Raw genomic sequence first — 13,581 nt, forward strand, 5'->3', positions numbered from 1 at the left:
AATGTGTACCCTAGGTAACAGTAGGTGATGACTGAAGTATTTGTGGGCATTTGGGGAATGAACAAGTGAATGGTAAAAATCTCTCTCTCTCTCTCTCTCTCTCTCTCTCTCTCAGTCATCCTGTCTTTCAAGAAGATGAAAATAAATAAATTTTTTTAAAGAGTACTTTCATTTATAATTGACTCTTCCGTACAATATTTTTAATGTGAACATACTCTTTGCAGTGACTGAAGTATCTGGTAAACTCAGAAAAGTAAAATAAATGGGTGGTATTTTCTGTTCTAATTTCTTTTTATTGCATAATGCATGTTTTTATGTCCAAAACCTATCACAGATCTTATAATTTTACCAATTTTTATAATAACTTACAAAATATTTTCCAAAGTAAAATTCAAGAAATTCAATTTTTATTGGTTTAACTAAAGATTAACTGCTGCAAAATCACAGGCTTTTTCTATTTGAGTCCTTTTAATGGACAATATAAATTTATTATTGCAAAAATAGGACCTTCACACACATATATTTTTTACAACAATACACATATATAGTTTTTAATTCCTCAGAAAGGAAAATATTCTTACACTCCACTGGGTCCACAGTGCCCTCTAATCTGTTTAGAGTTTCCTTTGCTGTTTTCTCCCTAACTCTCCCCTGATATTGCACTCTCTCCACTTTTTTTTTTTTTTTTTTTTAACTATCTTTCCTTAGAGTAGAGCAGTGAGCTCTTTCTCTATTCCACCATTTTGGAAACCTTTCCCAAGTCACATCTTAATTACTGAGCCAAATGCCCACATCTAGGCTTTTTAATTCGCACTTGACAAGATGGCTGTTAAATAGTACTCTGACTCCAAATTGAATAAAAATGCTGCTCTGAGCTTAGTATAAGTTGTCTTCATTTGGATTATCAGATGGCACAGAGACAAAACCAGTATCTTGGGGCTGCGCTGTGGCTAGTGGGTAAGGCCGCTGCCTATAGTGCCAGCATCCCATATGGGCACTGGTTTGAGTCCTGGCTGCTCCACTTCCAATCCAGCTCTCTGCCATGGCCTGGGAAAGCAGTAGAAGATGGCGCAAGTCCTTGGGCCCCTGCACCTGGTTGGGAGACCCAGAAGAATCTCCTGGCTCCTGGCTCTAGGCTTTGGATCAGCGTGACTGACTCTGGCCGTTGCGGCCATCTGGGGAGTGAACCAGCAGATGGAAGACCTCTCTCTCTCTCTCTGCCTCTGCCTCTCTGTAGCTCTGACTTCATTAAACAAATAAATCTTAAAAAAAAAAAAAAAAAAAGAAACTGGTATCTTTTAGTTGATCCCAGATCCTTTAGCTAATGCTGCACACACTAACAGCTATATTTTCACTTCCTGTTTGTGAAACAGAAAATAACAATAGTTAAGTAGATGAAATGAACTGAAAAGAGCCTTATAAATGAAGTTAGGTCTCAGAAAGTACAGAAACACAGCAACTACATGTTAAATCTTCTCCTGAAAGCACTGAATTTTGAAATAGATGCTGATACTTTTTTAACAAATGTATTATTTTCTGATAATTGTGACTCAGTGGTTTCACTAAGGCTGTTCCACTCAGGAAGAATACAAGTTTACAAACATTTATTGTAAGTTCAATATTTAGCACATATTCTCTAGAAAACAATTCATTATACCTTAGCAATTTGGGGGTGGAGTGGGTTCAATGACCCAAACTATCAGCCTGGTGATGTGAAGCATCTCATGGCTTGCTGCTCGGGCTCAGGCAAGATTTCCTGTGTGCCACATAGCTGCAGGTACCATTGACTGATCACCTCCAGACACCAGTTGTTAGCAGGTACTATAACATCCTGGAACACATATTGTCTCAGGACATGTAATCTTACCCTGGATTAAAATAAAGTGTGGGCAGTGTCTGAAAGGGAAGCACTCATCCAACTTTGTTTACCAGGTCTGGAAGAGATGAGTTACATTGTATCCTGATAGGATGTGGGTGGTTCAGGAACTGTTCCATGTGGACATTATTTATATACAACTTTGTGTGAAGGGAAGAGCTCTCTTGGCTGCATACAATTCTCTCACACCACTACAGGAGAGCCTGGCAGAAGCCGGAAGTAAAGGTCTACCAAAACCCAATATATTTTAAAATCATTATCAATTCCTTACTCGAAATGAAAAATTAGGCAAACACAAACATGCCCCATAGTGACAATATTTTTAACAGGTCTCCATCTGTCATTCCACATCCTGCTGAAAGTTTCCAGCTCAGTTTCTTTTACTTATTTATTTATTTATTTATTTTGGACAGACAGAGTGGACAGTGAGAGAGAGAGACAGACAGAAAGGTCTTCCTTTTGCCGTTGGTTCACCCTCCAATGGCCGTCTCGGCTGGCGCGCTGCGGCCGGTGCGCTGCGGCCGGCGCACCGCGCTGATCCGCAGCCAGGAGCCAGGTGCTTTCTCCTGGTCTCCCATGCAGGTGCAGGGCCCAAGCACTTGGGCCATCCTCCACTGCCTTTCCGGGCCACAGTAGAGAGCTGGCCTGGAAGAGGGGCAACCGGGACAGAATCCGGCGCCCCAACCGGGACTAGAACCCGGTGTGCCGGCGCCACAGGCAGAAGATTAGCCTATTGAGCTGCGGCACCAGCCCAGCTCAGTTTCTTTAAAAACATTTAGAATCATTCCATGCTAAACTGATACTCTTCTTTGAGCAGTGAATCTCAATATCCAATGCTCAGTAATCAGCATCCCTCCTTACCTGTCCTTTCTTGAAGTTAAAATCTTTCCTAGAGGAACAATATTCTGTTATGTTGTACTGCTTTTTTTTTTATTTTTTTAATTTTTTTATTTTTTGACAGGCAGAGTGGACAGTGAGAGAGAGAGACAGAGAGAAAGGTCTTCCTTTTGCCGTTGGTTCACCCTCCAATGGCCGCCGCGGCTGGCGCGCTGCGGCCGGCGCACCGTGCTGATCCGATGGCAGGAGCCAGGAGCCAGGTGCTTTTCCTGGTCTCCCATGGGGTGCAGGGCCCAAGCACCTGGGCCATCCTCCACTGCACTCCCTGGCCACAGCAGAGGGCTGGCCTGGAAGAGGGGCAACCAGGACAGAATCCGGCGCTCCGACCGGGACTAGAACCCGGTGTGCCGGTGCCGCTAGGCGGAGGATTAGCCTAGTGAGCCGCGGCGCCGGCTATGTTGTACTTCTTTCCTGCTTGTTTCTAAAACTTAAGAAGAGAACTTCAAGAGATCTTTTTGGCTGGCGCCAAGGCTCACTAGGCTAATCCCCTGCCTGCCGCGCCGGCACCCCAGGTTCCAGCCCTGGTTAGGGCGCCGGATTCAGTCCCGGTTGCCCCTCTTCCAGTCCAGCTCTCTGCTGTGGCCCGGAAAGGCAGTGGAGGATGGCCCAAGTGCTTGGGCCCTGCACCCACATGGGAGACCAGGAGGAAGCACCTGGCTCCTGGCTTCAGATCCGTGCAGCGCACTGGCCGCAGCACACCGGCAGTAGTGGCCATTTGGGGGGTGAACCAACGGAAGGAAGACCTTTCTCTCTGTCTCTCTCACTGTCTAACTCTGCCTGTCCAAAAAAAAAAAAAAAAAAAAAAGAGAGAGATCTTTCATTCTGGATTGGTTATAGCTTTTTCACCCTATTATTGGCAAAGCTTTTAAAAATACAGGCAGGCCTCACTTCAATTTTATTAATCTCATGTCTCAACCAGGCCTTTGCATTTTTACAATAATCCACAGGTAATTCTCATGCATTAAGAGAAACATTGTGGCTTTTCGTCTGCTGTAATGTAAATCTGTAATGTTGATGTATTACTGAGAGAGAAAGAGAGAGAGAGAGAAGCACACATCCAAGAAACAAACTTACGGATATAAGGTTTCCTGGAAGAGTGGGAAATTATGACTTAAGTGGTGTTATATCTGCGGAAGTTCAAAAAGAAGCATCCAATAAGAGGAAACCATCTACGCTGGCCAGTTTACACATCACGCACTCTTATTCTGTATTTGGGGAGGGAGGCACATAAGTTGTGCTGTTGCTGAGAAGAAGGAATGGAAAAATAGAGTGAAAAAAAATTTTTTTAAAAAGCTCCAGTAATGGATAGAATACCGTTTGCTAATTTCCTTTCACTGAGGCAGGCGTGAGTTGGGGCCCAGCCTGTTTGCACATTGTCCCTGGGGATCACGGCAGCAACAATAGGTTAGGATTCTGAAAGCCAGACTCGCCTTTCTGTTCTGTGTCTTATGTTGGGATTCTGGGAGCTCTGGTTTTGAGACCATAGATGTGGAGCATAAGGAAAAGAAGTACATGGGGGAGCCCTTGGCCTAGCAGTTATGGCACAGCTAGGGATGCCTGTTATCTGTCACAGAATACCTGGGTGCTAGTCCCAGCACCACTCACGAGTCCAGCTTCCTGTTAATAGGTACTCTGGGAAACATCAGGGGAAGGCTCAATTGCCTGGGTTCCTGCTACCCACGTGGGAGTGAACACTTGTACAAAGGGAGTTCATTTTCTAACTCTTGTCACTCTCTTAATAAGTCATGTTACAGAACATCATAATGTTCACCAGGCCTTAAAGAATATCACTGGGTTGTATCACAGATTCCATGCCAAATGATTGAATTGCATATCTGTAGGACAGTGAAATTTGAGAGCTCTAATAAATAATAGCATAAGTCTTGGGACTGGCGCAGTGGTGCAGTGGGTTACCACCCTGGCCTGCATGCTGGCATCCCACATGGGCGCCAGTTCGAGACCTGGCTGCTCCACTTCCGATCCAGCTCTCTGCTATGGCCTGGGAAAGCAGTATAATATGGCCCAAGTCCTTGGGCCCCTGCACCCACATGGGAGACCTGGAAGAAGCTCCTAGATCCTGGCTTTGGATCGGCACAACTCTGACCATTGTGGCCAACTGGGAAGTGAACCAGTGGATGGAAGACCTCTCTCTCTCTGCCTCTCCTCTCTCTGTGTAACTCTGACTTTCAAACAAATAAATAAATCTTTAAAATAAAAAAATAACATAAGCCAATAATGTTAAATGTAACAGAGATTCATATACCGTGGTGATTAACTGAACATTTAACGCACACAGACTTGTGTGCTACTAACGACCATATGCCTGAGATGATTAGATTATGTTTATTGGGCTTAGAAGTGATGAGACAGAATGAAATGATAGAAAGTAAAGGAAGTGATAAATGGAACTAAAATAATGGAAAATTCTAGAGAAAAATTAACAAACCAAATACAGAGATAATCTCTTTTAGAAATCCTGAAAATAAACTGATGGCTTATCCACTTTCAGACAGTTCAGAAATCCCACACTCATCCCCCTTGTTAACTAATATTTACCATGTGAACTTCATTTTGCATCTTGAACCATCAAAATGAACAGAAACACTCTGAGCACAAACTCCTGGGGCTACACTTCCAAAGATTTGCCTTGGAAATCTGAACTTGTGGGAGGGAGAAGCCTCCTGGACTGTGTTGTCATACTTCAGAGACTTTAAGCTTTCTCTTTGTCACCTTTTGTGCATCATGAGCCTCTTGTAGCCTCAGAGTTTTCGTCCCCAAATGTGTTAACAGCGACTAGTCCACAAGACTTTAGAGGTTAAATTAAATAATGTTGGTAAAGTAATACTCCATTTAGAGAAAAAAAAATGCCCCTTCCCTCTCTGTAGTCTTCCTATGGTTGATTAGCAAAACTGAGTTTCATCCTAATTATTTGCAAAGTCACTTTGCCTCTGTCCATTAGAAGTGCTCAGCAATGGATGAGACCTATTTTTAGGGCTTTCTGTCTTGGGAGAAAGACAAAGCATTAAAGTCCTTCTGGTCAAGAGCAAGCATAAATTACATGGCATCACTCAAGATCAGTTTACGACATTAGTAATAGTTACAGGACCTGTCATCATGGATTAGTGCTGTGCAAGAGAAAAGGGAATGGGACATTAGCAGGGCTGAAGGTGAAGGGCAAAGCAGCCTAGTACATGCTGGCAGGCCCAAGGAACACTATACTTACCTGGAAACTGCCTCCATGTTCAAAGACTTGGAACGTTCTAGGTTGAAAGTACCTGCATTTATCAAAGCAAACTATTCCCAATCATAGTGAGCAAAGCAGATGGAGAACACAGAATGGGTAAATTTGAGGTTTCTCAAAGGAAACTAACCATTACCGCAAAGGTATCATTTATCATTTTTAATTATTTATTTCCGTCATTCAATTCAGTTTAGGACACTCTTATAAATTCACATATATTCAAGAACCGTTATAAACATATGCATCACTTTTTGGACAACCATTAAACTATTCCAACCTACTAAAAACCCATTTAAATATTTGTAAAAAAAAATATTTTCTTTGTCATTACTGAATGATGTGACCTATAGATTGAAAACTCTTTTAAGATGCAAAAATCTGTGTCTTGAGAATTTTCAAGCCGTAAACCTAATAGTTTTAAGCCAGCAGAGGGCTCACAGCCATAGCAGGATTCTTCATAAGCAAAGTCCAGTATGAATTGTTGGTGGGGACAAAAGTAGACTTTCATATTTGTTATGAGCTGAAGTGCTTGCTCAAACTCTGTGTTTAATTAAGAAGTATAAAAGGATGAATGAAGTAAAGCCAAACCCCAGTTCTGACGCTTGAGATATAATTTGTTAATTCTTCCATCATGCAAACTGTAATTGGCCACTGCTGTTCCAGTGTGAGGGACAAATGTGCTGGACTCTTGCATCCTGAATAGACACCTGCAGCCAGACACTGTTAATAGCCACATATTTTCCTCTGTTTAGGGCTCAAGGAACACATTCATATAGTGAGGTGAACAAACTCACCAGACTCCCTAACCCAGTGATGAAGACGTGCACAGCCCAATGACCAACAGCACTTTTTATGATTTAAATTACAATTTGAAACTAAAAAATATTGAAGGGAGGAAGGGAAAATTCTCTTTATTTTATTCTGTTTCTCCCTGTCTTTTCCCTCCTAAGGAAATCCCTGGCAGATTTTTTTTTCACAATTCCAGTGAACAGTGTACACATAACACTGTGGGCAATTTTATTTAGAGAATTTTATTAATATTATCGTGACAACTCTTGATACAGGAATTATTGATAAGGAATGGTCCTTAACTGGCAAAGCAAATTGACCAAGCATATTAGATGAACATATCACAATTTAGTCAACTGAACAAACTACTTTTGACAAAATTTATTAATTTTCATTTCAGTGATGTCTTTTTCTGTAATGTAGCTCTTCATCTTACATGAGTTTGAAAAGATAAATCCAGCTTTACGCAGACAACTAATTAATAAATTTTCATGATGACAAACACAAGGGTACCTTCAAATGAAATATACAGATAAGCTTATTTTGGTGCAAAGCATGCCTGAACCCCAAGCATGATTTTTTTTTCATAATATGCATTTTATGTGAACTTTCGACAATCCCTCATTTGCATGAATTTCAAATTTTTTGGCCAAAATTAGCTTATCATTTTAGTTTCATTTTGCCTTAGCTTTTTAAAGTCCTTTGGTATATATCAAAGCACAACTTTAGGAAACATCAGGGCAATGTTGTCAAAAAAAAAAAAAGCCAATGCAATATTCATCCTTTGTTCATTTTTTTTTACATTTTCTCCCTTTCTCTTCTACAAGTCTAAGATGCCATCAGTGAACACAGCTTTGTCATACTTGAAATCATTTGTTTTTCAACTATCAAAATAAAAGTAATTGTAACTGCTTTTAATTTTAATAGAAAGACATAAATGTGAAAGCAAGAAAGCATAAAGAAGTAGTTCACGTAAGCATTACATAAGACAATCATAGTTCCACATGAAGGAATATACATTGTTATGAACGGACTCGAAACTTGTGCACAAACTCAGCTCATTTCCACAGGCTGGAGGCAAGTTGTTTCATGCTTCTCACTCCCCAGAAGGCAACACAAATGGAGAAAAAAATCTGAAGAAACAGAACATAAAGAAGAAAATCAAGTAGAAGTAAATCAGTACTTTTGTCCAACTAAATTAAAACATCTTAGCGGAAAACGAACATCAACATTTTAAAAAGCTAAATCATTTAAACTGAATGTAGCTGTTATTCACGAATAGAATTCAGCCAATTCAACTTAAAATGTGCTATTACGTGAAGACAGAAACAGGAGGAAAACGTTTTGTTTCTCTGGCTGTTTTCTTCTGCTCACAAATCTGAGTCATTTCCAGCGATGGGGTTAGCATCAGACAACAAATGACATAGAATTCTCTTTGCATGTGGGTGGGGCTACTGCAGGCCCTATGCACCTGAGGAAATGAGGTCATTGCTTGTGTGTAGGAACCCTTTGGAATAGGAGACATGAAAACACTGGGAAAGAATCTTTGCTGTCTGAGGCAACTTGACCTTGCTTCAGAGGACTGCATCCAACAGGAATTACATTCTAAGCACCACAGCTAACCTACCTTCCTGGGCTTTTGATCTTATCAGGTGTGAAAATGTAATGGCAAAACTCTTTTTCAGATGAAAGACATAACTAAATCATCACATGCAGCCTCCAGAGCACACTGAGGCCGCTCCCTCACGCTTAGGCAACAGCAGAAACTCAACAGTAAATCTCAAGTCAGATGCACGGAACGCTTGAGGTCTAGGGATTCTACCAAGAAGGATGACGGTCATGGCTATGATTGTCCATTTTGCATAATCTGAGCCCTACAATGCCCGTTTACCCACGTCTTCTAGTCCTGAGACAACAGCCAGGTTATCCAAGCCTTCCACTCCTCCTGTGATAACACCAGGTCATCCCACCCTTCTGCTGGTCCTGTGAGAACATCCGGGTTACCCACGCCTTCTACTCCTCCTGCAGGAACACCAGGTCAGCCCACCCTTCTGTGCTCCTGAGATACCATCTGGTGTCAGTCACAGTCCCTGCACCCCTGAGATCTTCCTAAGCCAATGCCACGAGCGTCTCGGGGAGTCTGGCCAGCAGACTCAACCCAGGGCCCACGACGACGGTTTCTCGGGCGAGAAAAGAATGAACAACGTTTATCCATCTTCAGTCGACTTTTTATTAGAGAAAGTAAACATGACAGAGGGAGGAGGAAGGGAGAGGAGAGAGAGAAAGAGAACTTCCTCCTTACACCTGTGGCTTATATACAAAATGCGACCAATCAGGAGCAAGCTAGAGTCCATGCATCAGGCACACCAATCCGGTCTCTGTTCACGTGAAAGGCACATGTCGTTCAGCCAATCAGGTGAGGTGTCACGCAGCAGGCAGGCAGACAGACTCACTGCGGGGGTCCTGCCACCATCTTGTTGTTTACCGCGACCTGGATCCCTCCACCTCCGGAGAGCCCCACCCGTAGGAAAGCCCCCCGGTCAAAACCGAAAGTAAAAACCTCCGCCTAGCGATACCGCCGCAGACTATTCCCTGAAAAGCCAACCTCCCCCTTTCCCTTCCTGTAGCTCCAATCTCTAAGGGAAGGGGCTGCTTTCCCCACCTCTGTGTTAGGGGTGTGGCAGTTAGAATGGGGAGTAAAGAGAGCTTTGTGTGAGGATTTCTCTGTATTTTTTCTTGTACAAATTTCCTGTCAAAACTACTAAAATAGGATAGGTTCTCCCCAGGAAAACTATCACTATTCTTGGAAGATCTTTCAAAATATCACAGGGGCGCACGTTCAAGTACTAAGAAGGAGGCACAGAAGCTAGTGTTCTAGAGTTGGAAACTAAGGTAAAGCTGGAGCCATAAACTGAGGCAGGACATCAATGCACAGAGAATGCCCCCAACCAGTGATCAGTTTACTACTAAAGTTTGAATAATGGCAAGGGATCTACCAATGATAATAAAACAAAATCACTCCCAACCGCTGATGTTTAGATTGATGACTGAGTTGTTCCAGCTTCATGTGAGACTTCTGGTTCTTCCTAGAGAACCCTCATCCTTTATATTAGCTAGTCTGATAGCTCACTTCTGATCTACACATTCCTTCTGGCCTATAACACTCACAATATGAAAAGGTATGAAAAATAAAATCAGCAGCAATTCCGAAGTTGAAGTCAAGAATAATATTAACATTTTGGAGTTGCCTCAGAAGTCAAATACAATATATTTAAAAGCTGGACTCGATTTTGTTTCTTCTGACTGTAATTCAAGAGAAATGACCTCATGGGATTTCTCACAGTGGTGCCAGGTAAAATAATGCCAGGATTGGAGAAATACATGTGAAAGCTTAGACTTTGCAAAGAATTGTCTTTATGGATGTGGATTGGCTAATGGTGACAGAGATGTGGCTAAGAAGACAGCCACTCAAGTGAGATGGAGGTGAAAAGTCGTTCATATTGGAGCGAATGGCTGCATTTAGATCCAGAATATTCTAAAAGCACTTAATAGATACCTTGTGTTGTACAAGGTACTGGAATCTGAAATATATCTGGCAAAAGAAATTTTATGGGTTTTTTGAATCTCGTGTCTATAGTTGCATGGATCAACCATGGAAAAAGGCTAAGGACTATTATTTCAGTGACAACTTGAAATCTGTATGTAAAAATGTGGGTGTCAGAATTTCCCTCTTTCCCACTCCTTATCCCCAGTCCACCCATTCTTTCATGTGGATGCCCGGTAATATTAAGAAGTCTGACCTAAAGAGAGTGGAAGAGATTGCAAGGCTAGTTCATGATGTGCTAGTTAATCTGCCAGCACACAACTAAATCTCTTCACGTTTGGAATTGTGATTTGAGTTTTATTCCCTGGAAGACCCACCCCTAAGTAAACCACAGAGATTGTCCCTTCTTGGTTATCTAAAATATGCTTAACTTCTTGTCCAGAATGCAGTGATACAGTTTGCAGTTCCACTTGCTCTTCTGTCTTGTTTGTTGCTTTGGAGCTCCTGCATAGGAGCTGATGAAGCACAGGGCCCAGAAGCAGATTATGTGGTTGTGCAATGGAGACCCTCAGCTGGGCCAGGGTTTGTCCTGGCTGCCTCTTCTAGTTTATGACATTGAGTTCTCACAACAAACCTTGAGGAATTGGTATCTGACAACTGATAAGGAAATGAGAACTCAAAATTGATGTGGTTTACCAAGAAATCACAAAACTTTCAAATATTAGAGCTGGGAAGATGTGTTACATTGACTTAGTATCTTCAAATCTGAAGATTCAGTCCCATAAATATCATCATCCATATGATGATCAATCCATTTCCATTAGGAATCACCTAGATTTTCCTGGGTATTTGTTTTGTATTGTTTTGCTTTGTTTTTTTAAGTCAGTAACTGCTAGGTTTCTAAGACCTTTTCACAATCAATGTTTCAAGAACAATTGGAGTTTTTATATATAATGAAATCCAGATTGGCACAAAATCACAGAAATTAAATAAGTGGATATACCCTTCTAAAAGTATGAACTACCTTGAAATAATTACCTAGTTTTATTACAAACTGTTTGCATAGATCAATAAATTTTCTTTCATATTTTGAGTGTGTGTTTCTATGTATATGTAATATACATTATAAATATAATGTGCACTACATATATAGCATTAGGCTAGAAAATTATTCAGCATAGACTCAACCACTTAATTATAGCAGTGATTCCATTTTAAATTTTCCTTATCCAACTGTTTTCCTGACTTTTGTGTGAAGCTATTCATTCTAAGCTTTCAGAGTTGATCACATTAAATATGTAACTTTAAATTTTGGTTCATTGACATGTTTCTCAATCAAATATTTATTAAATGAAGATAGGAGAATTCCCAGTTAGGCAAATAGCATAATAAATGGAAATTCCAGTATGTTTTTTGCAATATTCTTCTGAGATCTACAGATATGATGTTTCTGGATACGTATGAACTCAATGTACACTTATTTTGTCCTAGGTCTGAGCAAGTCCATGATTTTCACAGCTGGATGCAAAATAGGAAACAAAGGAAGTTCATTCTCAGTGTCAAGCCCTCCTTGTGCTAACACATCATTAGTGGCCCTTGTCTTCAGTCCGTTTCCTTGACTTCCCAGGCATTTCAACTCGGATGCCTGAACCTTGGCCTGTACAGATGCTCTCGACACTTCCTCCACTACTTTCCAGAACCTTCATCAAGTGGCAGGTGGCTAATCTAAGCCACTAATCCATATTAAAATGCTAGTGGGACATGGTGTGCTGTTCTGCTGCCCCTCCCAATTATGTCTGTGTTTTAAGAGGCTTGATTCCAAACGGCTGTAAGGACGAGGAGAGGAATTGCCTCTTAAAGGTGAGAGAAAATCATCCCAGAAGCTGTGGTTTTTGCATGTGGCATGTCGGCAAAACACAAAGCCAGTACATTTGTCTTGCACCAATGTACATGTCTGCCTCTACTGATTTTAACCCACACATTATGTTATTAATAAATGACTTCATGAGCAAAGGAAGTCGAATATAACCTAGAGCTTCGGGCAATGTCAATTACAACTAGCACATTCCACAGCCTTTATGGCACTGATAAAATGAAGTACACTTATCAACTCATCTAACCTTTAGTTAAACTTGAAAATAAAATGAAAGCCTTAAAGTAACGATTCATTAGACAAATAAAATCTCTGAAATGGCTAAAAGCCATTTTGATTCTCAAACATGGATACTTACTGTCACAAATATTTAAATGGGAAATATTCACCGAGATATCAAGCTACTTCAAAGAGCTTATGAAAAATGGAATTAGAAGACAACTTTATTTTGTTACAAATAATTAAAATCCATGCATGTTTTTTCATACCACACATTGTCTGCGAAATTTCTGAAGACCTCTTTTATATTTAATTTAATTTATACCTGTTGGCAGTAACAGTAAACTTATGTGTATACTCCTGAGTCACTGATAATTTGAATAAGTATTTTGTTTATTTGTATAGTTTTATATTCTATCTTGCCAAGGAAAAAGCTAGATTTACTTTAATTATGAAATGACACTCTTGTTAAAACTTGAGACAGTCACCTTACAAAATATTAGAAAAATAATGTATGTTTCTCTGTTGATTTCCTAAAATTTTTTTGGAATGGATATAGTTATTTTATGTCCCTATCAAATTTCTAAAAAGAAGAATACGTTATAACCTAGTAATTATTCTGACACTGGCAAGACTCAGAAAAATAACAGTTAAGTGACTGATTAACAGAACTAAAATCAATCATAACAGGAAGAATTTGTTTTAAGGGAAATGAATTGAACAAGAATTATTTTTGACTTAATTATTTGGAAAAAAATGAAATCCATTCTTTGTTAAGACAACAATGTTTTGTTATTTGCATGGTGATTATTCCTGCTGTAGAGATAAAAATCCAGAAAGTTCAAACCTGAATTCTACAGCGCTTCTTTATTTCTTATTAATGCAAGAGAATAAATAAGCACAAACAAAACTAAAGTAGAAATTAGAGCCCAAAGTACTGAAGGAGGTTCCTACAATGAAAACTGCAGAAAGGTATTAGGTAATGACAGATTTTGAGGTTTGTAAGAACAAGACAAATGTCAACTCTGAAAAAATAGGAATTATCAGTTTTACTTCCGGTATATTCTCCCAAAACACTCGGTCCTATGCAGCCAAAAAAACAAAGCCCCAGAGAGAAAATTTCCAGACAATGCACCTATTAC

The 13,581-nt window shown here is 40.4% G+C and overlaps 1 protein-coding gene across 1 annotated transcript in view; it reads right to left on the bottom strand.

Annotated features, from left to right (window-relative positions):
• Nucleotides 1-7,029: 7,029 nt before the first annotated feature.
• AGMO (alkylglycerol monooxygenase) overlaps nucleotides 7,030-13,581 on the bottom strand; it is a 360,464-nt gene continuing 353,912 nt past the window's right edge. Inside the window, exon 13 of the mRNA XM_002720858.5 lies at nucleotides 7,030-7,936. Within this exon, the coding sequence (XP_002720904.1) occupies nucleotides 7,862-7,936 (75 nt within the window). The 3' untranslated portion in view covers nucleotides 7,030-7,861. The remainder of the gene's footprint in view (nucleotides 7,937-13,581) is intronic.

This window comes from Oryctolagus cuniculus, chromosome 16 (assembly GCF_964237555.1).
Source record: "Oryctolagus cuniculus chromosome 16, mOryCun1.1, whole genome shotgun sequence".
In the NCBI taxonomy this organism is placed as follows: Eukaryota; Metazoa; Chordata; class Mammalia; order Lagomorpha; family Leporidae; genus Oryctolagus; species Oryctolagus cuniculus.